Source organism: Microplitis mediator, chromosome 3 (genome assembly GCF_029852145.1).
Source record: "Microplitis mediator isolate UGA2020A chromosome 3, iyMicMedi2.1, whole genome shotgun sequence".
Classification (NCBI taxonomy): Eukaryota; Metazoa; Arthropoda; class Insecta; order Hymenoptera; family Braconidae; genus Microplitis; species Microplitis mediator.
This window is the reverse complement of record NC_079971.1, coordinates 23425725-23449313: the sequence shown is the minus strand read 5'-3', so window position 1 is coordinate 23449313 and position 23589 is coordinate 23425725. Positions and strand designations below refer to the sequence as shown.

General features: G+C 33.2%; 6 protein-coding genes and 1 long non-coding RNA gene across 7 annotated transcripts; 4 read left to right on the top strand and 3 right to left on the bottom strand.

The window, feature by feature from the left end:
- Nucleotides 1-68: 68 nt before the first annotated feature.
- LOC130665069 (vacuolar protein sorting-associated protein 41 homolog) lies at nucleotides 69-5973 on the bottom strand. The gene is made up of 3 exons (XM_057465332.1): nucleotides 5815-5973; nucleotides 5594-5728; nucleotides 69-5535 (listed from the first exon to the last, which is right to left on the bottom strand). The coding sequence occupies exons 1-3, from the start codon at nucleotides 5833-5835 to the stop codon at nucleotides 3160-3162; spliced, it is 2532 nt and encodes an 843-aa protein (XP_057321315.1). The 5' UTR covers nucleotides 5836-5973; the 3' UTR covers nucleotides 69-3159.
- A 212-nt stretch (nucleotides 5974-6185) lies between these two features.
- On the top strand, nucleotides 6186-8594 carry LOC130665080 (EP300-interacting inhibitor of differentiation 3). Its single transcript, XM_057465348.1, has 6 exons — nucleotides 6186-6446; nucleotides 6715-6810; nucleotides 6873-7003; nucleotides 7127-7685; nucleotides 7773-7891; nucleotides 8410-8594. The coding sequence occupies exons 1-6, from the start codon at nucleotides 6317-6319 to the stop codon at nucleotides 8455-8457; spliced, it is 1083 nt and encodes a 360-aa protein (XP_057321331.1). The 5' UTR covers nucleotides 6186-6316; the 3' UTR covers nucleotides 8458-8594.
- A 228-nt stretch (nucleotides 8595-8822) lies between these two features.
- LOC130665075 (ATP synthase subunit beta, mitochondrial) lies at nucleotides 8823-14458 on the bottom strand. Its single transcript, XM_057465344.1, has 4 exons — nucleotides 14299-14458; nucleotides 11283-11762; nucleotides 10409-11208; nucleotides 8823-9261 (listed from the first exon to the last, which is right to left on the bottom strand). The coding sequence occupies exons 1-4, from the start codon at nucleotides 14405-14407 to the stop codon at nucleotides 9088-9090; spliced, it is 1563 nt and encodes a 520-aa protein (XP_057321327.1). The 5' UTR covers nucleotides 14408-14458; the 3' UTR covers nucleotides 8823-9087.
- A 1905-nt stretch (nucleotides 14459-16363) lies between these two features.
- LOC130664667 (histone H1-like) lies at nucleotides 16364-17990 on the top strand. Its single transcript, XM_057464687.1, has one exon. It carries the CDS (start codon nucleotides 16422-16424, stop codon nucleotides 17079-17081), a length of 660 nt encoding a protein of 219 aa, XP_057320670.1. The 5' UTR covers nucleotides 16364-16421; the 3' UTR covers nucleotides 17082-17990.
- Nucleotides 17991-19966: 1976 nt separating this feature from the next.
- Nucleotides 19967-20347, bottom strand: LOC130665410 (histone H4). The gene has a single exon (XM_057465768.1). The coding sequence runs from the start codon at nucleotides 20313-20315 to the stop codon at nucleotides 20004-20006; it is 312 nt and encodes a 103-aa protein (XP_057321751.1). The 5' UTR covers nucleotides 20316-20347; the 3' UTR covers nucleotides 19967-20003.
- A 263-nt stretch (nucleotides 20348-20610) lies between these two features.
- LOC130665234 (histone H3) lies at nucleotides 20611-21227 on the top strand. The gene has a single exon (XM_057465555.1). It carries the CDS (start codon nucleotides 20642-20644, stop codon nucleotides 21050-21052), a length of 411 nt encoding a protein of 136 aa, XP_057321538.1. The 5' UTR covers nucleotides 20611-20641; the 3' UTR covers nucleotides 21053-21227.
- A 520-nt stretch (nucleotides 21228-21747) lies between these two features.
- Nucleotides 21748-22424, top strand: LOC130666118 (uncharacterized). The gene is made up of 3 exons (XR_008989609.1): nucleotides 21748-21881; nucleotides 22030-22154; nucleotides 22243-22424. It is a non-coding gene; the product is annotated as an uncharacterized LOC130666118 (long non-coding RNA).
- The last annotated feature ends 1165 nt before the right edge of the window (nucleotides 22425-23589 follow it).

Below are 23589 nucleotides of genomic sequence, written 5' to 3'. Positions count from 1 at the left end.
GATGTAATGTCATTGGAAATAAATAATTTATCAATAATTATAGCAATAAATAGTATAAATAAGTTTATTATATATGTTTGTGAAATATATATTTCATATAAATTTTCTAAGACTACAAATATTTACACTATTTTATTTATATATTTATAATCATGGTAATTAAATATATTTTTAGTTTAAGTGTAAAAAAAAATTTTTTTTACTTATTACTTTTTTTTACAATTTTTGAATGTGTATTAGATTGTGCTGAAAAAAACCGTCTATTTTTTTGTGGGTGGTCCTCAAATTTTTGTGGAGGGTAACAAAGGTCCTGTTCAAATTTGAGCCCTTAATCTTTTGATAAATTTACTTTTTCAAAAATTATTCGAAGTCAAAGGGAAATTCATAGTAAATTTTAGAACTATGTGTCATTTCCGGTGAAACTATCAGACTTATCACAAAATGTTATAGGACATTTTTTGTAGATCATTTTATTTCCTACAACTTATCTCTTACGAATTTTTCAAAATTCTTGAAAACTCATTAGATATTTTCATTAAGTGTCAATGTGGTCCAAGAAATCGTATTCTGGCCGATTTTGATTGACTTTTAAATGAAAATAACTAAAGAACTTTCAAAAATTTCAGAAATTTTATAAGAGATAATTTGTAGGAAATAAAATGATCTACAAAAAAGGTCTTATAAAATTTTGCGATAAGTCCAATATTTTCGCCGGAAATGTCACATAATACCAGAATTTACTATAAATTCTCCTTTGACCTCGAATAACTTTTGAAAAAGTAAATTTATGAAAAAATTCTAAGAGACCTTTCTTGTAGAGCGTTCAATTTCCAACAAAAATAAGTATCGAGCTTTTCGATCCAATGATTCGCTAACGAGCAATAAAATTAAAAATTAAAAAACAAAATTTTCCTTTTTATTTAAATGGGAAAAAAAAATTACGATTAGTGACCTCTTAATATTAAGGACTCAAATTTTAACAGGACCTTTGGTATCCTTCATTCAAATTTTGAAACCGTTCATGAAAAAAAAGGCGAGTTTTTGACACAGTCTAATACACGCATTACAATAATACATAAAACAATTCACAAAAACGCAATTAAATGTAAGCATAAAAAAATAATTTATTCAGTAGAAAATAAGTTAATAATTACTGATATTTATCATACATTAATTAATATAATTAAAGCCTTATATTTATTTATTGTACACATTATATATACAATCCAAAATTTCATAATTCAAAAAACGCCCGCGTAATTTTTTTCAAATTCAAATTCAAAAAAAAAATTGCCACGTAAAAAAATCGGCGTAATTTTTAATTACAATAAAAAAAGTTGATTTATTGCTTAATTATTTAAATTTAAATAGATATCATTTCAAGCGTGACCGCGTGTTATATTGAGCAATAAGTTGAGTGAACTCAAATTCTTTTTTTCAATTATTATTACCACCGATAATTTTACCGTATAATTAATTAAAGTCCATGTACAATTACATTTTTATCAAATTATTTCTAAATAACCAAAAATAAATAATTCAATTTCTACTATCGGGCCGTAAAAAATATTTTTAAATTCGCGGCATAGTAAAAATTAAAAAAAAAAGTTACACGGGAAAGAAAAATTCTCGACTGAAGCTAAATATTTTTGATTCAAGAAAATATTTTTGAAAACCTCAATTTTCTCGGATAGAATAGAAATCTCCTCTGACCAAAACAAATTTTCTTGGCTCAAGTAATCCCGGGTAAAAAAATTATATATAATTACATATGATCATATATAATCATATACAATTTATATCTAGTTATATACAGAAAATGGTCCAATGTGATTATATAAAATTATATATAACTTTTTATGTACTTATAATACATAAATTATATATATTTGTATATAAAAATTATATATATTTGTATATAATGAAGTGTAATTATTTTGGCCCATTTTTCACATATAATTATATATAAGTACATACAATTTTTTTACTCGGGAAAAGTAAATATAAGTAACTATATATAATTATATTTAGCTACATATAATTATATGCAATTTTATTGAGCTATTTTTCACATGTAATTATATATAATTACTAGATTGGGCCAAAAAAATCGACGTTTCTTTTTTCGATACTGTGAAAATATTATTCCTGATGACCAAAAAAATTATTGCGCAAGTTTGAGCCCTTAATATTGAAATTAAGAGAGGTGTATCGTTGCGACTGTTAGTTTCTTGACAGAATCTTCATTTTTTACCCAAAACTCGTAAATCATCTATCTGAAAAATTTGAGCAATGTATATTCTTAAGGGAAATTGAATTCCCTACAAAAAATATCTCTTAGTAAATTGACGTAGAACGAGCCGTTTCCTTGTAACCGTGCCTTAAAAATTGATTTGTATTTTAAATTGTTTGTTTCTATTTTTGATTTTTGTAACTACTAGAAATATTAAAATTTTTTTTAGTCAAGATACATATTTTTAAATGAAATTTAATGCTCTACAAAAAAGGTCTCTTAACATTTTTTGCTAAATTCACTCCTTCGAAAGTTATTCAGGTTATTTAAGTCGTTTTGACTCAACTTCAACCTTGAATAACTTTCGAAGGAGTAAATTTAGCAAAAAATGTTAAGAGACCTTTTTTGTAGAGCATCAAATTTCCTTCAAGAATATGTATCTTGACTAAAAAAAATTTTAATATTTCTAGTAGTTACAAAAATCCAAAATAGAAACAGAGAATTTAAAAAACAAATCAATGTTTAAGGCACGGTTACAAGGAAACGGCTCGTTCTACGTCAATTTACTAAGAGAGACTTTTTGTAGGAAATTCAATTTCCTTTAAGAATATACAGTGCTCAAATTTTTCAGATAGATGATTTACGAGTTTTGGGTAAAAAATGAAATTTCTGTCAAAAAACTAACGATACACCTCTTAATATCAATATTAAGGGCTCAAACTTGCACAATAATTTTTTTTGGTCATCAGGAATAATATTTTCACAGTATCGAAAAAAAAAAAAAATATTCGTTTATTTTGACCCAGTCTAATAATTACATATAATTTTTTTAACTATGGAAATCTTGACTTGGTTCCCGATAACGTTTGTCTTCAAAAATATTTTTTTGACTCAAAATAACTTTTTTTCTGTCTAAAAACTAGTAATTAAATAATTATTTTATCTTTCTGCGGATTACAAATCACACAACTTTCGATCTGTTCAAAATCCGGCAAACAATCTTCGTGAAACAAATGTTTGCAATAAAAAACGACTAGATTTCTTGGATCCCTTACGATAACTTTTCTGTGGCATGCGCCGCACATCTGATCATCATCAACAAACAGTCCTTTCTGATGCGCCTTCACCAATCGCTCATGCAAATTGAAGTAATCATTCGACAATATTTTCTTGCAGCCTTCCTGCACAGAGACTTGCAAGTTGTAATCGCACATCATCTTGACCAAAGCCTTTTTCAATCCCGGAATCTCCATCTGGGGGGCGATTCGCTGTACCATCAGCCGGGGATCGACATAAGTTCCGATTTTCTGCAGTAAAAATGTTATATTTTCCGGGTTGCTCAGCGAATAATTTATCAAATCGTTCCACAATTCTTCATCGTCATGCTCCTGGCAAAAAGCTATTGCCGATTCCATGTCATTTAGCTCGCGGGTCATCAGACCCAAGGCTTCCGACGTGTTCCCAATTCGTCCTAACAAATAAACCATTTCTGGATAAAATTGCCGCTGGCTACAAATGTCCAGTGCCGATTGTATCGGATAGTTGTCCGATCGCCTCAACAGAGGAAGCAGTTTGTCCCTCGAGTAGTCAGCGTACAATCTGATCAACAACCCATGATATTTTCCCTTCGACTCCTTGGTGTCTCTTTTGTCCAAAGCGTCCAAGTACAGGTACAAATACCGCGGATTGTTTTGTAGCTTAGCAACAACGACTTCCGAAGGGACACGATCTTTGTCAAGGAAGAACTGAATCGCCCGATCGGAGTCCAGGTCCATGAGACCCTCGATCATGTCATAGACGGCGTTGTAGAGCTGATGCTTCTGTATCAACTGAAAGACATCTTTGTGCCTTAATTTCAAATACATTGCGAGCGCTTTGTCATATTTGCCATCGTGGCTGTAAAGAATAGCCAGTGCTTCAAGCAAAACATTCTGACGCGTGTTGTGAACAAGAAGATGCTCAAGGACTCCGTTGACAACCGCCGCGACTGTGTACAATTTCGCTGGCCATTCTTTTACCAGTTGTAAGAAACCATCGGGGTCCATTTTCAAGTACTCGTAGAGAACCATTTCGTAAATTAGGGGATCGAGTGTCACGTCACCACGCGGCAAGTAAGAAGAAATCGACCTCAGCTGATGAACGCGGGCAAATTTGTATACCTCTTCTTCCCACAATTTTTTATCGCGGCCCAGTACTTTCAGACACAATTTTCCCGCCTCGTCGTACTTCCCGCATGCTAATAAATGATCCAAATAAACGCGGCCGACGTAAATCAGCGTGTGACGTTTGCAATCACGTCCGTTATTTACAGTAACAGCTTCAAGAGCTTGTTCAAATTTTTTGTGACTCAGTAACCACTCGATTCTGTCATCAGCGTCGTACAAACTGGCAACGACAATATCTTTGGGACTGACTATAAAGAAACGGTTTTCATCTGGAAGACAGTCTAGATGATAGTCATTGCAATTGTAGGCTTCGTAGCCACGAAGTCCAAGGAAGTTTGCAGATACATCAACAAAATCTTGGTATTTGGGTTCGACGACATGCAAAGTAGGCCTTTGGCTGGTGCCTTTTTCGCTCAATTCCTTTAGACATCCGAGCAAAACCAACTGATTCTCTAGCGGAGCTATTCCGGATATGTAAAAGTCAACCTGGAATGTCGATACCGGGTCGACGGCAAACTCTGGCAGGTTGCGATTGACCATTTCCTGCTGCGATCGTTTCCGAATTTGGCAAATCCTTACCGTGTCGACCCAACCGATCAGCAGAGTCCGGTCTCCATTCCACCTTAAATTGCACCGGTAGTTTTCGGGCGAAGCTTCGGCGCTACGAGGCCACTTCATCAGACCCAAAGAACATCGCGCATTTAAATCGTACAGCCTGACCCCGGTATCTGAGGCCCAAGCTACGAATTGTCCGGCCCAGGCTACCGATCTCACGCCCCCTTCGGCTTCGCTGAGTACCGTCAGCTTCAGCCTCGACAGAAAAGTTTTCTCATAAAGCATCAGCTTGTCGTCCCCCGTAATGAAACCTTTCGAGGTTCCTGACTTAGAATAAGCCGGGTCTATCGCGATACTCTTTATCTGACGTTCCAAGTTCATTATGTGGTTATTTTCCCGCGTGTAGAGACCGTATATAAATATTTTACCCTTGTCACAGCACGACGCAATGTAGTCCCCATTCTGGTCAATCGAAATCTGATTTACTGTCAGCGTGTGCGCTTGCAAAGTCTTAGACTGAATATTGTTCCCTTGGTGATCCAGCAAGTGGATTTTTCCCATATGTGACCCCAGGCAAAGAAACTGATGACAAGTCACTGGTTTAGTAGACCAAAGATTTTTTTTAAAATAAAAAACTTACCTTAGGGTGGACTGCGATGCAAGAAGCCGCGTCATTCTGCAGAATGTGTTTTATGTCATTCTGCATCCTCACGTACTTGAGTCGCGGCTCGACTTCGTCGAGGTCACCATCTTGCTCGTCCTGGCTCTGATCATCCTAATAATTTTTTTTTTTTTATTTACTCACTTTGTTTTCATACGCAATCCAATTATTTGTTTTTATTTTTAATTATAATTAATTACCTTGTTGATGGAATTGTTCATGTCGACCTGGAGATGCTGGTGCTGGTAATTTTTTAGTAAACACGAGTTATAATTATCATTGTTTATTACAATTCTTAGATATTTTAAAGTAAGAGGTTAATTTTTTGGTTAGAAATTCTTTGTCATCTAAACGTGACGTCACAGCAACGTAATGGACATTCACAATAATTTTTTTTACCTCAGTTAAAATAATTACTCACATAAATTTATTGTAATTAATTATTTAAATGTTAATATCAACAATTACTGCATAATTATTAACAATAATTTTTATTAACTTGAATTTTAAAATAAATTATTGCGGGAATTTAAATTTCCCGCGCATTCAGATGGCGCTACATTTAAAAATTAAAAATGGCAACAAACAAAAGAAAATCCCGCGTCTAGACTAACCTACGTCGTAGACAATTAAAAAACTAAGATAAAATTTTGCAATACGTTAATTTATTATTTAATTAGTAAAGTAGTTAATTAATTTAAAATGAGCTCGCCGAGAATTATGAGTCCTGAAGGCTCTCAGGGCTCGCATTCGTCAAGACGAAGTAATTATGGGACACCAACGGCACGTAAACAAGCCCTGCGTAATGTTTTAGATATAACACAAAATTTACGTAAGTATTTTTCACTAATTAATTAATTAATTAATTGAGATACTGCAGTCAGCTGACGTCTAATAATTTTTGGATTTCTTTTAAATGATAAATTTAAAAAAAAAATATTTCAATAAATTGCACCTGTAGTTTTTCAAATTTTCTACAAGTGCATTTTTTATATTTTTTTTTTTAATTAATTTGTTGATACAAAAATCTTAAAATTTTTAATCGATAGCTGACTTTAGGATCATTAATTAATTAGATAATTATTTATTTGAATTTTTAGAAGCTCATCCTGGTTCCGAAACGGCGCTTGAAACTCTGCAGGATGTGTTCCGCGAAGCTGATAATATTCATGATGACGTTCCGGTTGAAGAAAAAAGTATGACAATTTAAAATTAAAATCTTAACTTGTTAATTAATAATTAATAACTTAATTTATAGTCAGTAATCAGGATGAAGTTGTCATGGATTCAGAAGTAATGAGCGTGTCGTCAAAAGTTATTAAATCGTGTACTCAAGTATTGACTAAGGAGTGCAATACATTTAGTAGCCTGGATTTCGCGCGCAAATTGGTAATTTAATATGTTATTTATTTTATTTATTTAAAGGGACTGTTTGGTTTTAAAGTTACGGTATAATGTTTTTTTTTTTAATTATTAATTTAACTGAGTAAATTATTTGAATTGAATTATTAGATGGAGTACGTGCAACATTTACCGGACACGACAGTCAATGAATTGAACTGGGCGATGCTGGAGAAAGATATTCCCCCGTTTAAAACAACAGCGATTTACACGTGTCTGCTTAATAAAATAAAACGCGTTGGTAAGAAAAAAACTAAACTCAACAAAAGCAACAACAGCGCGAACAACAGTTTGAATGACAGCGGAAATAATGAAGAAGCAAAAGGAGCCAAAGCTCCAGTAAAAACTGAAAAATTATTAAGCAGCCAGCAGCGCGATAATTATATTAATAATATGAGTGGTAAATTAAATCGCACGAGATTAAATGATCCCAATGTCACTAAAATACGACCGGATGAAGTTATCGAAGTCGAAGCTGATGGTGATAATGAGAACAAAGCAGAGCTTGATAATTTACGTAAATTAATAAAATCTGTTTATAAAGAAAATGGTCATAAACCGATAAATTATTTCAAGCTTGCATTAGATCCCGGTGACTTTGGTAAAACTGTTGAAAATATGTTACATCTCGCTTTCTTGGCCAAAGATGCTTTTTTGATTTTCAAAACAGGTAATTTATAATAATTGTCACTCACGTTTGTTTTTATTGATATCAATGCTTTGAAATATTATTCATTCATTTATTATTTTTCTTTAGACGATGATGGAAATTTAGTTATTCAACCAACACCCAAAGAAATACGGGAGAATGCGAAAAAAAATAAAGACAAAAATCATCAGCAAAATATCATCAACTTGGACATGGAAACTTGGCGGGTAATTTTATTTAAATAATCGGCAGTACTAACCGAAGTCTGGATTTTAGATTTCTAATTACGTTTTAATTATTTATGGGACTCAAATGATGAAAATTTTTACGGAAAGTTCCGCTTATTTACTTTTCGAAGGCTGAAAAAATCGCTCTAATGATAATTAATATTCCCGATTAAAACTCCGATTGGAAAATTCTAATTGGAAATCCCGATTGAATTCCAATCAGTTTTTATCGAGAAGTTCGAATTGAATTTAATGTAAAGTTTAACGGAAATTGGAAAATTAATCGAAAAAAAAAATTATTTTCCTATTGAATCTGATTATAAAATTTCAATCGGATTTAGTCAGGGTTTTTAATCAGGAAAATTAACAGAAATCTAAAATTCGATAATTTTTTTAGTACGGCCCAGCCTTAATTATTGATTACATCTAAAAAATAAATTAATAATTAGACTTTTACTTCATTAAATCTCTTGTACTTTTTACTCAAAATAAAAATAATAAATCATATTTTTTTTCAGCTTCTAAAGGACACCTATCGCATCACCAGCCCAATGATTAATTTCTGAATCATCATAAATTTAAAATTAAAAACCACTTGCATCAAAAAAAAATTTATCAAATCTTCGTTACTCAAAACTTCCTACCATAAAAAAATATTTTTGTACTAAAAATAAAATATTTTAAAATAAAAAATAAAAATAAATTTTTAATTTTTTTTATTAATTTTTTTTTTTACTAATATACAATAGCCGAGTTAATAAACTGACAATTGGTACTGACGATGGTTCGGTGATACATTTAAATAATTTTTACAAGATGTAAAAACAATTCTATTTTTATACGGACTTTAATATTTAAATATTTTTAAGTATAAACAAGTAAGACCCAAAATAAATCTTCCGCTCAATTATAATTTTTTAAATTCTTCAAAAAAAAAAATAAAATTATTTTTAAATTGAACTACAGCACAAGTTCAACTACACAATTTATAGAGAACCTGAGTTTTAGTTATGGAAGATAATTCCGGTCTCGAAAATTGTTTATTTAAATTGCTGTCGTTTAAATGTTTATATTTTTTTTTTTTTATAATTCGACTGTTTATTAACGCAGGTTCTCACGTTCAATATTCAACATCTTGCTGAATATTTGTGGTAATCATAAAACATTTATTTATATATTATTATTAAATAAACAGCTTATGATTTAGCGAGTGTTTCTGCTTTCGCAACGACTTCTTCGATGGGTCCGACCATGTAGAATGCGATCTCTGGCAAGTGATCGAGTTCACCGGCTAAAATCTTTTGGAATCCTTTGATGGTTTCTGTGAGTGGTACCAATTTACCAGGGTGTCCAGTGAAGACTTCAGCGACCTGTTCAAAAAATTTTAAATTAACGAAAATTTTGTAAAATACTTCTTACTTTCTACCATCAGAAATAAACAAAAAAAATAATGGTACTGAAGTTAACCGACGTCTTATAATTTTTGGATTTTTATAAAACCTATGAATTGTAAAAAAAAAAATATTTTTAAGAATTGCACTTGTAGTTTGTTAAATTTTCTACATGTGCATATTTTTGATTTATTTTTTTTTTAATTTCAATGGTTGAAAACAAAATTCGAAAATTGACGATTGTCTGCTGACTTCAGTATCATAAAAAATTGGCTATTTTTTTTTATGAAAATTTTGATGATACTGAAGTTGGCCGACATCTGATAATTTTTTGATTTTTGTAAACACGATAAATTAAAAAAAAAATATTTAAAAAAATTGCACTTGCAGTTTTTTTAATTTTCTACATGTGCATATTTTTAGTTTTTTTTTTTTTTTAATTAAATTGTTGAAAAAAAAAACCGAAAATTAATTGTCTGCTAACTTCAGATACTGAAATCAGCCGTCTAATAATTTTTGAATTTTTTCAAAAACGATAAATTAAAAAAAAAAAATATTTTACAAAATTGCACCTATAGATTTTTAAATTTTCTACATGTGCATATTTTTGGTTTATTTTTTTTTTAATTTCAATGGTTGAAAACAAAATTCGAAAATTGACGATTGTCTGCTGACTTCAGTATCATAAAAAATTGGCTATTTTTTTTTATGAAAATTTTGATGATACTGAAGTTGGCCGACGTCTGATAATTTTTTGATTTATGTAAAAACGATAAATTAAAAAAAAAATATTTTAAAAAATTGCACTTGCAGTTTTTTTAATTTTCTACATGTGCATATTTTTAGTTTTTTTTTTTAAATTAAATTGTTGAAAAAAAAAACCGAAAATTAATTGTCTGCTAACTTCAGATACTGAAATCAGCCGTCTAATAATTTTTGGATTTTTTCAAAAACGATAAATTAAAAAAAAAAAATATTTTACAAAATTGCACCTATAGATTTTTAAATTTTCTACATGTGCATATTTTTACTTTTTTTTTTTTAATCAAATTGTTGAAAAAAAAGTCTGCTAACTTCAGGATCATTTATTTCCATCACTCGAAAATTAATAAAAAAAATTGCAAACCTGGAAAGGCTGAGACAGGAACCTCTGGATCTTACGTGCACGGGCAACAGTCAATTTGTCTTCTTCAGACAATTCATCCATACCCAAGATGGCAATAATATCCTGGAGAGATTTGTAATCTTGCAAGATTTTCTGGACACCACGAGCGATGTTGTAGTGCTCGTGGCCGATGACATTGGGGTCCATGATACGGGAAGTGGAGTCGAGAGGATCTACAGCTGGGTAGATACCCAACTCAGCGATGGCACGGGACAATACCGTGGTGGCGTCCAAGTGAGCGAATGTGGTAGCAGGAGCGGGATCAGTCAAATCGTCAGCAGGTACATAGATGGCCTGTACTGATGTGATTGAGCCCTTCTTGGTGGTGGTAATTCGTTCCTGCATGGTACCCATGTCAGTGGCCAGAGTTGGCTGGTAACCTACAGCAGAGGGGATACGACCCAGCAGAGCAGATACTTCTGAACCGGCTTGGGTGAACCTGAAGATGTTGTCAATGAACAACAGCACGTCCTGTCCTTCTTGATCACGGAAGTACTCGGCAACGGTCAAACCAGTCAAGGCTACTCGGGCACGTGCACCAGGTGGCTCGTTCATTTGCCCGTAGACCAGCGCTACCTTAGATGTTTTGTCTTTCAATGAAATTACACCGGTTTCAATCATTTCGTGGTAGAGATCGTTACCCTCACGAGTACGTTCTCCCACACCAGCGAATACTGAGTAACCTCCGTGAGCTTTAGCCACGTTGTTGATCAGCTCCATAATTAATACAGTTTTTCCTACTCCGGCTCCACCGAAAAGACCTGAAATAAATCATCAATTTATTTATTAATTCATCAGCCCAATTAATTAATTAAATTAATAAAAAAAAAGTTACCAATCTTTCCTCCTTTTACGTAAGGAGCCAACAAGTCGACGACTTTTATTCCCGTAGCCAAGATCTCTTGCTCGACGGACATGTCCACGAACTCGGGAGCGTCGGCATGGATGGCTGCCAATTTGTCGGTGTTAACTGGACCACGTTCATCAATTGGCTCACCGATAACATTTATAATACGGCCAAGAGTTTCAGCACCAACGGGAATACGGATTGGGTATCCGGAGTCGAGTACTGGCTGTCCACGAACCAGACCCTCGGTACCGTCCATGGCAATTGTACGGACGGTGTTTTCACCAAGATGCTGTGCCACCTCCAACACGAGACGGGGAGTGCGGTTCTGTACCTCAAGGGCATTGAGAATTGGCGGCAGTGCATCGTCGAATTGTACGTCGACGACCGCACCAATAACAGCAACGACTTTACCTTGGGCTACACCAGTTTTTGGTGCTGTGGCTGCTTTCGCTGCATAGTCACGTCCTGTAATTATTAATTATTTATTAGCAAATTTAGTAGCCTGGATTTCGCGCGCAAATTGGTAATTTAATATGTTATTTATTTTATTTATTTAAAAGGACTGTTTGGTTTTCAAGTTACGGTATAATGTTTTTTTTTTTAATTATTAATTTAACTGAGTAAATTATTTGAATTGAATTATCAGATGGAGTACGTGCAACATTTACCGGACACGACAGTCAATGAATTGAACTGGGCGATGCTGGAGAAAGATATTCCCCCGTTTAAAACAACAGCGATTTACACGTGTCTGCTTAATAAAATAAAACGCGTTGGTAAGAAAAAAACTAAACTCAACAAAAGCAACAACAGCGCGAACAACAGTTTGAATGACAGCGGAAATAATGAAGAAGCAAAAGGAGCCAAAGCTCCAGTAAAAACTGAAAAATTATTAAGCAGCCAGCAGCGCGATAATTATATTAATAATATGAGTGGTAAATTAAATCGCACGAGATTAAATGATCCCAATGTCACTAAAATACGACCGGATGAAGTTATCGAAGTCGAAGCTGATGGTGATAATGAGAACAAAGCAGAGCTTGATAATTTACGTAAATTAATAAAATCTGTTTATAAAGAAAATGGCCATAAACCGATAAATTATTTCAAGCTTGCATTAGGTCCCGGTGACTTTGGTAAAACTGTTGAAAATATGTTACATCTCGCTTTCTTAGCCAAAGATGCTTTTTGATTTTCAAAACAGGTAATTGACAATAATTATTATCGAGCTCTTAAGTTATAAGTAATTTAGTTTCACCCTTTAAATTATCACCGTAAGGTAAAAGACCTAGTAGCCGATCAGGGAACTAGTACTCGATCACTCCATGAATTTGTATATCGATATTCAGTAAAAATAGATATACAACTTCTGGAGTGATTGTATACTACGGCTGCCCAATTTCAAAACACAGTAACTGACAAAAATAAAATTTTTGAAATTTGAATCGAATCATTTTCACAAGACTCCGTTGGAACTAAAAATACTAAAAAATCGAATTGGAAAAATTTTTTCCTTATTGTGTTTTGAAATTGGGCGGCCGACTAGTTCCCTGACACAAAAAAAAATTTCACCCAAAATATTTTTAATCGTCTCAAGAAAATTTTCACGTCCCCAGAAATTGTAGCCCTGAAAAAAATTTTGTCTTGAATTCATAGTCCAAAATTTATCTTGAGCCAAGAAATCTTTTTTTTCTGTGTACTGATGAGAAAAATTTCACTACCGAATTTTTCTTGACTAAATAATTTTAATTATCCAAATTATTGTCCCAATAAACCGGCAGTTTTTTTTTTTTTAATACCAATCAATTTTTCTGCCAAAAAAAATAATCAATTTAAAAAATTTTAATATCATCAGGAAATTTAATTTTCTCCAGCCAAATAATCAATTATTTGATAAAATAAAAATTGACTAGAGAAAATTTCACCCAGAATTTCTATCCCTGATTTTTTTTATTCACAATTGCATTTTATAAAAATATGTAAATATATCAGCTCACGTCCTAACCAACAATTTTTTTTTATTCCTACCAATAAATTTTTCTGCCTCAAAAAAAAAAAAACAATTAATTTAAAAAAATTCAAATACCCGTGGAAATTTAATTTCCTCTCGCAAAAGAACATGAATTAAAAAATTCAAAAAATTATTAACCAGAGAATGAGCGTAAATTTCGCTGACAATCGACGAATTTTTTAATTTTTGAACAAATAAAAATTTAAGTAGAAAATAAGAAAAAATTAAAAACTCCGCATTTAAATTTTTGAAAAATCAGTGCGCGCTTTTTTTGAATTCATTATTTAAATTAATTAATTAATTTATATAAAATTTATAAATTGTCTCGTCTGCTCCATTCACTCTCATGCTCGGTAAAATTTAATCCGGATTTCTGTCCACTGATTTTCCTTCACTACATTTTTAAAAAATATGTAAATATATCAGCTCACGTCCTAAATAAATGAAATAATCTAATTAATTGTCATTTAAAATTTTAAAAATATAAATATTAGGTAATGGTTACATAACTATAAAAATCAATAAATATAAAATAAAATATAAAAATAATAGTAAGTGTTAATAAATATAAGATTTATATAAATTTATGGGTAATAATTTAATGCAGGGTAATTACTAAGTAAGTATCGATAGGAAATGAGTAATTTTTAATTTAAATTGTGGATAGTTTGGGATTGAGGAACGGCCATGTTGGAACTGATGTGTAATGGAATCGTGTCGTGGTTGGAAGATGACCGACAGGAGCCCTTATATAATCGATTCACGAGTTTTAAATGACATACATGAGACACTAATCATTTAAAACCATAAATCTAAGTCATGATTTGAATATTTGATGCAAGAGAAATTCAAATAAATGATAAATGTCAAAATTTTAATTAAATGAGGCAGCGAAAATGGACGGAAAGAAAGTGGGTGAGGAAAATGTTTCAGTTCTCGGGATTTTTGATAGAAGTCCAAGGGGTAAATTGTAAATTATTTTGTACTCACTGTTTACGGATAAAACTCCAGAAACTTTAGCGACTTCGGGTTGTAAAAGTGCGGGTTTGACGGCCCTTAAGGCTCCAGCGGCAGCTTTCGTTACGGCATTCAACATCATGGCCGGTCAAGTGAAGAAAAGCGACCGGAATAAAAATGATTTTTTACTAGAGTCGTTACCGTCACACCAGAATGTAATTGTGCGCCCGCGCACATTTATTTTATTACAGGGTGTGCTCTATAAATATTTAAACCCTGGAAATGTTTCTAGGGATTTTTAATTTTGTATTTTCGCGCCATCTTCATTTGGCGGGAAAAACTTTTTTTTTAAATTTGAATAGACTATAATTTTGTAATAACGGTAATTTTATGTGATAAAATAAATTATTTGTAAAAGCTGTCCAATTGTTTTTTTTGTTTGTAGGAAAAAATTATGGAGGCAAAATGAACGTTTGTAAAAAACATTTTAAATTATAAAAATTGATTTTTTTTGTGATCAATATTTTTTATGAAAATTAAAAGTAAATTTACTAAAGTTCTAAAAAAAAAAAAAAAATCTCAGGGTTACAGAGAAAAAAAAAAATTTCTTGGCTCAAGAAAAATTTTGCATTGTGAATTTAAAACAAAAGTCGTTTTCGATTCTAAAAATTTTTGTTTTTTATTCATAACGCAAAAAATTTATTGAGGCGGGATAAAATTTTCTTGGGGTGAGTGAAAATTTCTCGGCACAAGGAAAATTTTTTACTATGAATTGAAAACGAAAATTTTTTGACTTCAATTCAGAGGACAAAATTGTCCTTGCGCCAAAAAATTTTTACCCGTCTCAATAAATTTTTTTTATGAATTGAAAACAAAAACTTTTGAAGCAAGGAAGAATTTCTTGGGTCGAAAATGAATTTTTTGCTTCGAAAATTTTTTTCCAGTCTTAGGAAAATTTTTGTTTTAAATTAATAATGCAAAATATTTTAGTCTTGTGAAAATTTTTGACTCCAATTCATAATACAGAAAATATCTTAAAGCAAATAAAAATTTAGTGAGACGGGTTAAACTTTTCTTGGGGTCAGTAAAAATTTCTCGGCACAAGGAAAATTTTTTACTATGAATTGAAGTCAAAAAATTTTTGTTTTCAATTCATAATACAAATTTTTCCTTGCGCCAAAAAATTTTTACACGTCTCAATAAATTTTTTTTATTATGCATTGAAAACAAAAATTTTCGAATGAATTTTTCGCTTCAAAAAATTTTTTCCAGTCTTGAAAAGATTTTTTGTTTTAAATTAATAATGCAAAATTTTTATAGTCTTATGAAAATTTTTCACTTCAATTCATAATACAGAAAATTTCTTGAGCAAATAAAAATTTTTTTGGGGGGAGTAATACTATTTTGCCCCAAGAAATCCGTTTTTTCTGTATAGAAGAGCGTAATTCATAAAAAGAAACTTTTCGCAATCAACCTGAAGTTTTCCTGTATTTATAAATTTTTCTTCTCCAATACTTTTGTCTCGGCACTTCAATTGAAGATAAACTTCCTAAAAAAGTTGAATTTCGCGTTTGAAGTTAAAAATCATGAAGTAAAAAAAAGTAACGCGTAGATACTCAAAGTATGCTCGGGAGTGTCGAGTCCAATCATGAAAAAAAAATATTTCCTCTGAAATTTTCCAAAATTCAATGGATCCGAAAATTAACTCAGTCATTGAGTTTCACAAAAAAAATTAATTCGCCCCAGTTCTTAATAATTTTAATTAACAATTAGCGATTATAATGTCGCATGTATAGTTTTAGTCCCAATAGACCCCTAAGAAATATCGAATTATCGAGGTAATAATTCGATCCCTACAAGTTTTTTATGATCAGAAATCAGCGCTGAGCTTTCCGTTGTATAAAAAAATAATTTTCGTGAATTAAAATTCAGCGGAATATTTAAAAAAATTTAAATAAACACGAGTACTGAACACCGTTCGACGAAATTAGGCGACTTGGTTCTGTCTGACAAGGAGGCAGTCTCTCTCCATGGTCCGCGCAAAAGTCTGTACCGAGCGCTCCGCGGCAGTGGCGCCATTATTACAAAGTGACAGTTTTTGAAACTGAGCGAACGTATACTTAAAACTCAATTAAACCGCGAATTAATTAGCAACGATGACTGAAACCGCAGTATCACCAGCTCCGGCTGTCGAGGAGAAAATCGTCGCCAAGTCTGACTCCCCGAAGAAGGCAGTCAAGGCCAAGAAACCATCTGCCAAACCAACTCATCCAAGCACCGCTGACATGGTCACAGCTGCCATCAAATCTCTTGGTGAACGTGGGGGATCATCTCTTCAGGCCATCAAGAAATACATCGCTGCAACCTACAAGGTCGACGCTGAAAAACAGGCGCAGTTCATCAAGAAGTTCCTCAAGGCAGCCGTCACCAAGGGAACCCTGGTTCAAACCAAAGGAAAAGGCGCTTCTGGATCATTCAAGCTCCCAGTTACCAAATCGGCATCAAAACCCAAGGTCGCTGGCGAGAAGAAAGCAGCTGCTAAGAAACCTGCTGCCAAGAAACCAGCAACCAAAAAAGCAACTGAAGCTAAAACTTCAGTGAAGAAAGCTACTGCTCCTAAGAAAGCAGTCGCTAAGAAACCAACTGCAGCGAAAAAACCTGCCAAGGCTCCAGCTAAACCCAAAGCTGCTGCACCGAAAGCCAAGAAAGCTGTCAAGGGTCCAACAGCTAAACCCAAGTCACCTAAACCTAAGAAGGTTGCAGCTCCAAAAGCAGCAAAGGCTCCTGCAAGAAAAGCACCAACAGTCAGAAAATAAATGTCTCATATATTCGATTAAGTAACAAAGCAAAAGGCCCTTTTCAGGGCCGAACAAATTTTTCAAAACGTAAAATACTATCAGGTGGATATTTAATCCTCTACCGAATTATTCTAAGTCTCATTAATTTTTTTTTTTAAATCAAATCTGGCTTCGAATTCAGTGACCTTGAATAGCAAGTCCTGATTTTGATTCTCAGTAGAAAATTTTCAAATTAATGGAAAAAATGACATTTTGTATCAAAAGTTGACCATTAGAATCCTAGACCACGATCCCGATTAAAATTTACAGTCCCGATTATTGATCATTAAATTTCGCTGAGTACACGCAGAGAAGTTTTTAGTAAAAATTAACCGAAAAATATAATTGTGAGGACATGTGGAAAATATGTAAATTTTCCTCATACACATTGTAGAATATACTACTTGAAAGCATGTAAATGAAATGCAATGTCTACTAATCACATGGTAAAAATTTACTTACCGGCTAGATGCCCTTACAGGACTAAATTTTAAGGGTAATTTTTACTCAAAAATCCTATGCGTGTAGGGAATTGTATTTAGTACTTGTACGAAGATAAGTATCTAATAAATTTGACCCTAAATTGAGAGTGAAACGGGTCAGAATGAACAATTTCTAGGGGTGTCCGAATTAGTGTTGCCGAAATTGAAGCAACTTTTCGATTGTTCACAATCGAATAGAATCGACTGAAGATAATCGATTATGGCGATTAATCGTATCTGAACAATCGAGTATTGAAATAATCGATTTAAAAAAAAAAAACGATTTTTGTCTCTCCCAACTTTATAGTTGCAGAATCGATAGCTTAACAATCGATTGTGTAAAATCGATTTTATAATTTTTTGTTCAAAATTAAAAAAAAGACAAATATGGGTCCGAAATCACAAATTCAAAATTCATGTCTGCTATAAAAAAAATATATATATATTAATACTTACTTTATATGACAATCGATTATTTCATCGCAACTTTAAAGTTGTAAAATTGTTTTAATAAAAATCGATAATTTTTTAATTTTTCAAATAACGTTAAATTTTGATCTATAAAATAAAAAATTGCCTATCCCTGATGGAAAGAAATGATTCAAAACGATTTGAAATGTTGAATGTCCAGAAGAAGGATGATTCAAAAGTATTAAAATTTTTAACTTCCCGCTGAGAAAATCGACGATTTTCAAAAAATTCGGGAAGTTATTGGTTTCACCCCGATTTTCAAAAACCGGGTTTTCATCATGTGTCGACATTTGAAGGTGCTAGGATGCTATTCTGACATTTTCAGAGCGATGTCTGTATGTATGTATGTATGTGTGTGTGTGGATGTAAACCTCTCATATCTTTTTGATGAATGAACCGATTTAGATGGTTCTTGCGGCATTCAAAAGGTATCTTCTGAACTTAGATTTTCAAAAAAAATTTAGACCATTTAGTCAAATAAGCTCTGAGATATTTAAGAAATACGAAAAAAAAAAAAATGTTTTTTTTTCGTTTTTTTTTTGGATATTGTGAAAACTGTTGGATCGATCAATTCCAAAATCTAATCAGCTCTAGAACTCGATAAAAGCTTTTGATTGCCACCTCAACCGTCTCAATCGGTTGATTCGTTCGCGGGATGTGGGGAAAGAATTGGTAAAAAACGGTTTATTCGAAAACAATGGAATGCAAACGTATTTTCGAGCTCGAAAATGTATTCACAACAATGTTTACGAGCTTAAGGAGCTCGAAAACAGCGGGAAGTTTTAGGGCTGGCCCGCAGGGTCAACCGATAGACAGATTTTTTTTTTTCTAATCGTTTTAAATTGTTTCTTTTAATAAGAGATCTAACTTTAATCATTTCGCTAAAGTTGTGTTTTATTTGTTTAGCTGCATTAGTCAAACAATTTTTATGATTGAGTTAATGACTTTGAAAAAAAAATTTTTTCTTTAGTTAATTTTACAAAAAATCGATGTTTATAAATCGTATTAAAAAAAAAGAATCGATTTTTTCCAATTAATCGAAAGGCCTACAATCGGTTAAAAAAAATCGAAACGAAAACATCGATTGTTCGATTTCGATTGCGCATCACCAGTTCGAATATACGAATTAATCACAAATTTTCGAATTGTTATAAAATTATCTTGAATTGAATTTTAATCCTTTTCCAATAATTCAAATTTTATGTCAGAGGCCAATAGACCCCTGACACAATTCTAGGAAAAAATAATCTTCAGTTACTTTAGAAATTAAGCGCCGCGTTTAATAGAAATTAAATATTTAAAAGCTGATCAGAATTTTTTCAATTCGAATCGAATAATTTGAAAAGTTACGAATAATTCGATTCAAACATCCTCAGTAATTATACTAGGTTCTAGATATTGTTAATTATAAGGTAAAAAAAATTAAAACGCAAGGTTCTAGTTGTTATTTTTGGCCTAGAATTACTCTAAGTAGTGTAAATATCATAAAATTTTCTCCATTTAAAATGGAATGAATTATGTCATTATCATAAAGAGCGTTTCAAAAATCAGTTGCAAATTACAAATTATTCAAACCTAAAGGTATTTAGATATACATCAACACTGACTTCGTCTTCAGTTCAAGGTCAGATGGGGAGTCTTCGAATTACAGATGACCTGTAGAAAACATCAATCAACTCATTGATTTATTCATAAAGCCCAATCATATGTAAAATAAATCTAATCAAATTGACGTGGTTTGTATGAACATGAATCGTCTAAAATGAATACAACAAGAGTGTCAACGTCTTGGATCAATTTAGATTTTACAAAATATATGAATTATTTCTATCGTAGATATAATGGATGGGTAAGAAATGAAACTTGAATATTTTACGTATGAAAAATTTGGTGGCCCTGAAAAGGGCCGTTTGGTTTGTTTAAATATTTGCTGAGTCGAATGATGAAATTAACCTCCAAAACCGTAAAGAGTACGGCCTTGACGTTTCAGGGCGTAGACGACGTCCATGGCGGTGACGGTCTTACGTTTGGCGTGCTCGGTGTAGGTGACGGCGTCACGGATAACGTTTTCAAGGAAGACCTTGAGAACTCCACGGGTCTCTTCGTAGATCAGACCAGAGATTCGCTTGACTCCACCACGACGAGCCAGACGACGGATCGCTGGTTTAGTGATTCCCTGGATGTTGTCACGAAGAACCTTACGATGGCGCTTGGCTCCTCCTTTTCCCAATCCTTTACCTCCCTTACCACGGCCAGTCATTTTCACGAGTTAAAGAGTACGAACACGTTGAGTCAACAAGAGTCGGAGAAATTGTGACTTTGAAATCCAAAATAGCCGTATTTAAGCACTTTCTTACGATTTCCCTCTCTGCTCGATTGCAACGAATCGGTGAATTTTTCTCCCACCTTTGAATTTGAACCAATCACAGAAACGTTCGTTAAATTATCCCCCTCTACCAAAAATGAACGAATCAGAACGCGCCACGCGGCGAGAAAGTTGACAAAAAGGCAAAAACGGGCGCCATTTTTTTAATTCGCCTGAATCTCTTGAACGTATCGCTACGTTAAGTCTCTCGCTACCTTGCAATGGCTCGTACTAAGCAAACTGCTCGTAAGTCGACTGGAGGAAAGGCTCCACGCAAACAACTGGCTACCAAAGCCGCTCGTAAGAGTGCGCCAGCCACCGGAGGAGTCAAGAAGCCTCATCGTTACCGTCCCGGCACAGTAGCTCTCCGTGAAATTCGTCGCTACCAGAAGAGCACGGAACTTCTCATCCGTAAACTACCATTCCAACGTCTGGTTCGTGAAATCGCCCAAGATTTCAAGACTGATCTCCGATTCCAGAGCTCAGCTGTGATGGCTCTCCAGGAAGCCAGCGAAGCCTACTTAGTTGGTCTCTTCGAAGACACCAACCTCTGCGCCATCCACGCCAAGCGTGTCACCATCATGCCCAAGGACATCCAGTTGGCTCGTCGTATCCGAGGAGAACGTGCCTAAGTCATCAACATCAAAAACTTACAAACCAAACGGCCCTTTTCAGGGCCATCAAATTTTTTATACAAAGAAAATTTTTCAAGTTTACACAATTAATTTCTTCTCTCCTTTATCCTACTGCCTAATTTTTTTTCCTCAGTAATTGAATTTTAATAGAACTTTGACAAATTCAACCATGTCCCCTATATATTTATCTATTGTGATTATCATAAAAATTTACATCTGATATAAAAATATTTCATTCCATGATGTGCAAATAATTTTATATAACGAAACTACTCGCAAAAAAACTGACCCCTTTACTCCGAATCAAAAATTTTCAAAATTGGATACTCGAAGATTCGATTAGCAAACAGTTGATGTACTCTACAAAATAAGAGCTTCTGATTAGATTCACTTAAACCCCTTCTACCTAAAACCGACCAATCACGTGAAAAGTGCAATCTGTCACCTGATTGGTTCGCAGATACCGACGTTTCTAGGCAGAGCCAATCAGCGCACGGAATAGCAGTAGTGCAGTGAATCGGTCAATTCGCTAAGATTAATTATAAATACACCTGCTAATTCTGCGAATTCGCATTAGATCCTCAGAGGTCAAAGGGTTAACACCTAATTTTCCTCTGACATTTATCATCCCCGGAGTCCAGTTCAAGTAAATGAACTCATTAGGGCCACTTTAAATACTCTAACTCCGCGACTTTAATTTCCGCTTACAAACAATATCTTTCGCAATTATCTATTTGTCTTCAAGAAAGAACTTTTCGCTGCTGCTTTTACAACTTTATCTTCTTTGAAAAAAGGCCAATGCAACTCCTGTTGTTAAATTTAAAACGTACGTATTTCCCAAGTCAATTTTTCACTCTTAACTTTACAGCAAATTTGCGAACATGAATTTTGAAGTCCGCTTCAAATTCGAATGAATGCGCATGCGCAGTCTTTCCAAAAAATGAATAACACCACGGAAAAAATTTTTATTACAGGTGGATCGGCGGATGAAAAAATGCGGGTGTTAATACTGAGTTACTATGAGTAATTCGCAGCTCATGACAGCAACTGGAACCGAGTTTGGTTCCAAAGCTCATGTCCCGATTGATTATTCATCAAGGTGAATAATTTTATTAATGAATAGTAGTCCAATGCACAATCCAAATCCAACGACCTAAAACTTTATGGCTTTTTTTTCTATTTTTCAGAATGTGACGTCTAGAAAATTATGGTTGAGTGAAATGAAAAATGATCTGAGCATTAGAAAATTAATGCATTGAATGCGGAGTGAATGACTGGTGTTTAGATGGGAGTTTTTGCCTGCTGAGAGCGCAGGCGCGAAAATATTCAGTAGCTGCAACTAGACTCATCGAATGTGAGTGTTTGAACGTTCTAATTTTTTGATTTAGTCGGGATTGCTAAGATTAGGCGGGAAAAAATTCGAAATTATTTTTATTTCAAAATTAAAATTATCTACTGATGAAATGGCGCTGCTGAGAATAGTGACACATTTTTGAGTCACTTGTAGTAAATTGAGGAGAATGATAATCACTGAATAATATTTCATGTTACGATGATGAAATTTAAATTTCCGCTCATTGATATTAATTATTTCTAACGGCTGACGTCTCTGTTAAGAGAAACATTTTTTTGTTCAATTGAAAATTCCATTCAAGCTTTTCGAGTCACGAACTAAACTTACGATTGCAACAAAGTAATTTTAAAAATTAAATCAGTGGTTTCTTGTCTTTTAGGGCTGAAAGTTGACATAAAAATGACCGCAAATACCAAATTATTTTAAATATTATTTATTCTCTGCGGTTTGAAAATTGCAATTAAGATTATTAGGTTTATTACAATATGCGCGCTTGAGTACTTTCCAATAAAATAATTTTGATATTTTTAATAAATTGAATTCAACAAATAAATAAATTGTTTAAGTCTGACTAAATAACAGAATGAGATGACAGCATTTTGGTTGAGTAATTAAAACTTTTTATAAATATATTTTCAAAATAAATGAAAATTAGATTTCATAATAAAAAATATTTTTAGAGCTCATTTTTAGTTTTACGTGTAGTCATTCCGTCGGGGCCACTCAAGTTGCCGTATCTTGATCCTGAAGAAATTAAGATATTGGTGGCTTGTCTGGTTCAGGCCGAACCAGCGGTCGCGATTCAATTAAAATCAATTTGAATTTTGAAAAGTAAGGGTCAAAATGAGCTCAGTTAAGAAATTAAAGAGTAAATTTTGGAAATTAGTTCAGAGGTAAATAAGTGGTGGGGCCTTGCAGGGCCAGGAATTTCTGGTTGCTGTCGGGTCGTCACTGAATGCTCCTGCAGGACATTTATTAATCCGACGATAGACCTCACAGAGAGATCTGTCTGCTGTGGGCACATCCCCTCCGGGGGTTCTGCATTATCACTAAAAATAGCGAGCAGATAGAGCCGTGCAGTCTCGTACTGTTGTGGGCGTGCGGAGGTGGTGGACAACGTGGTCATTGAACAGAGAAGTTGCATATTTTGTAATTTACCTTTTTTTTTTTTGAGTTTAAT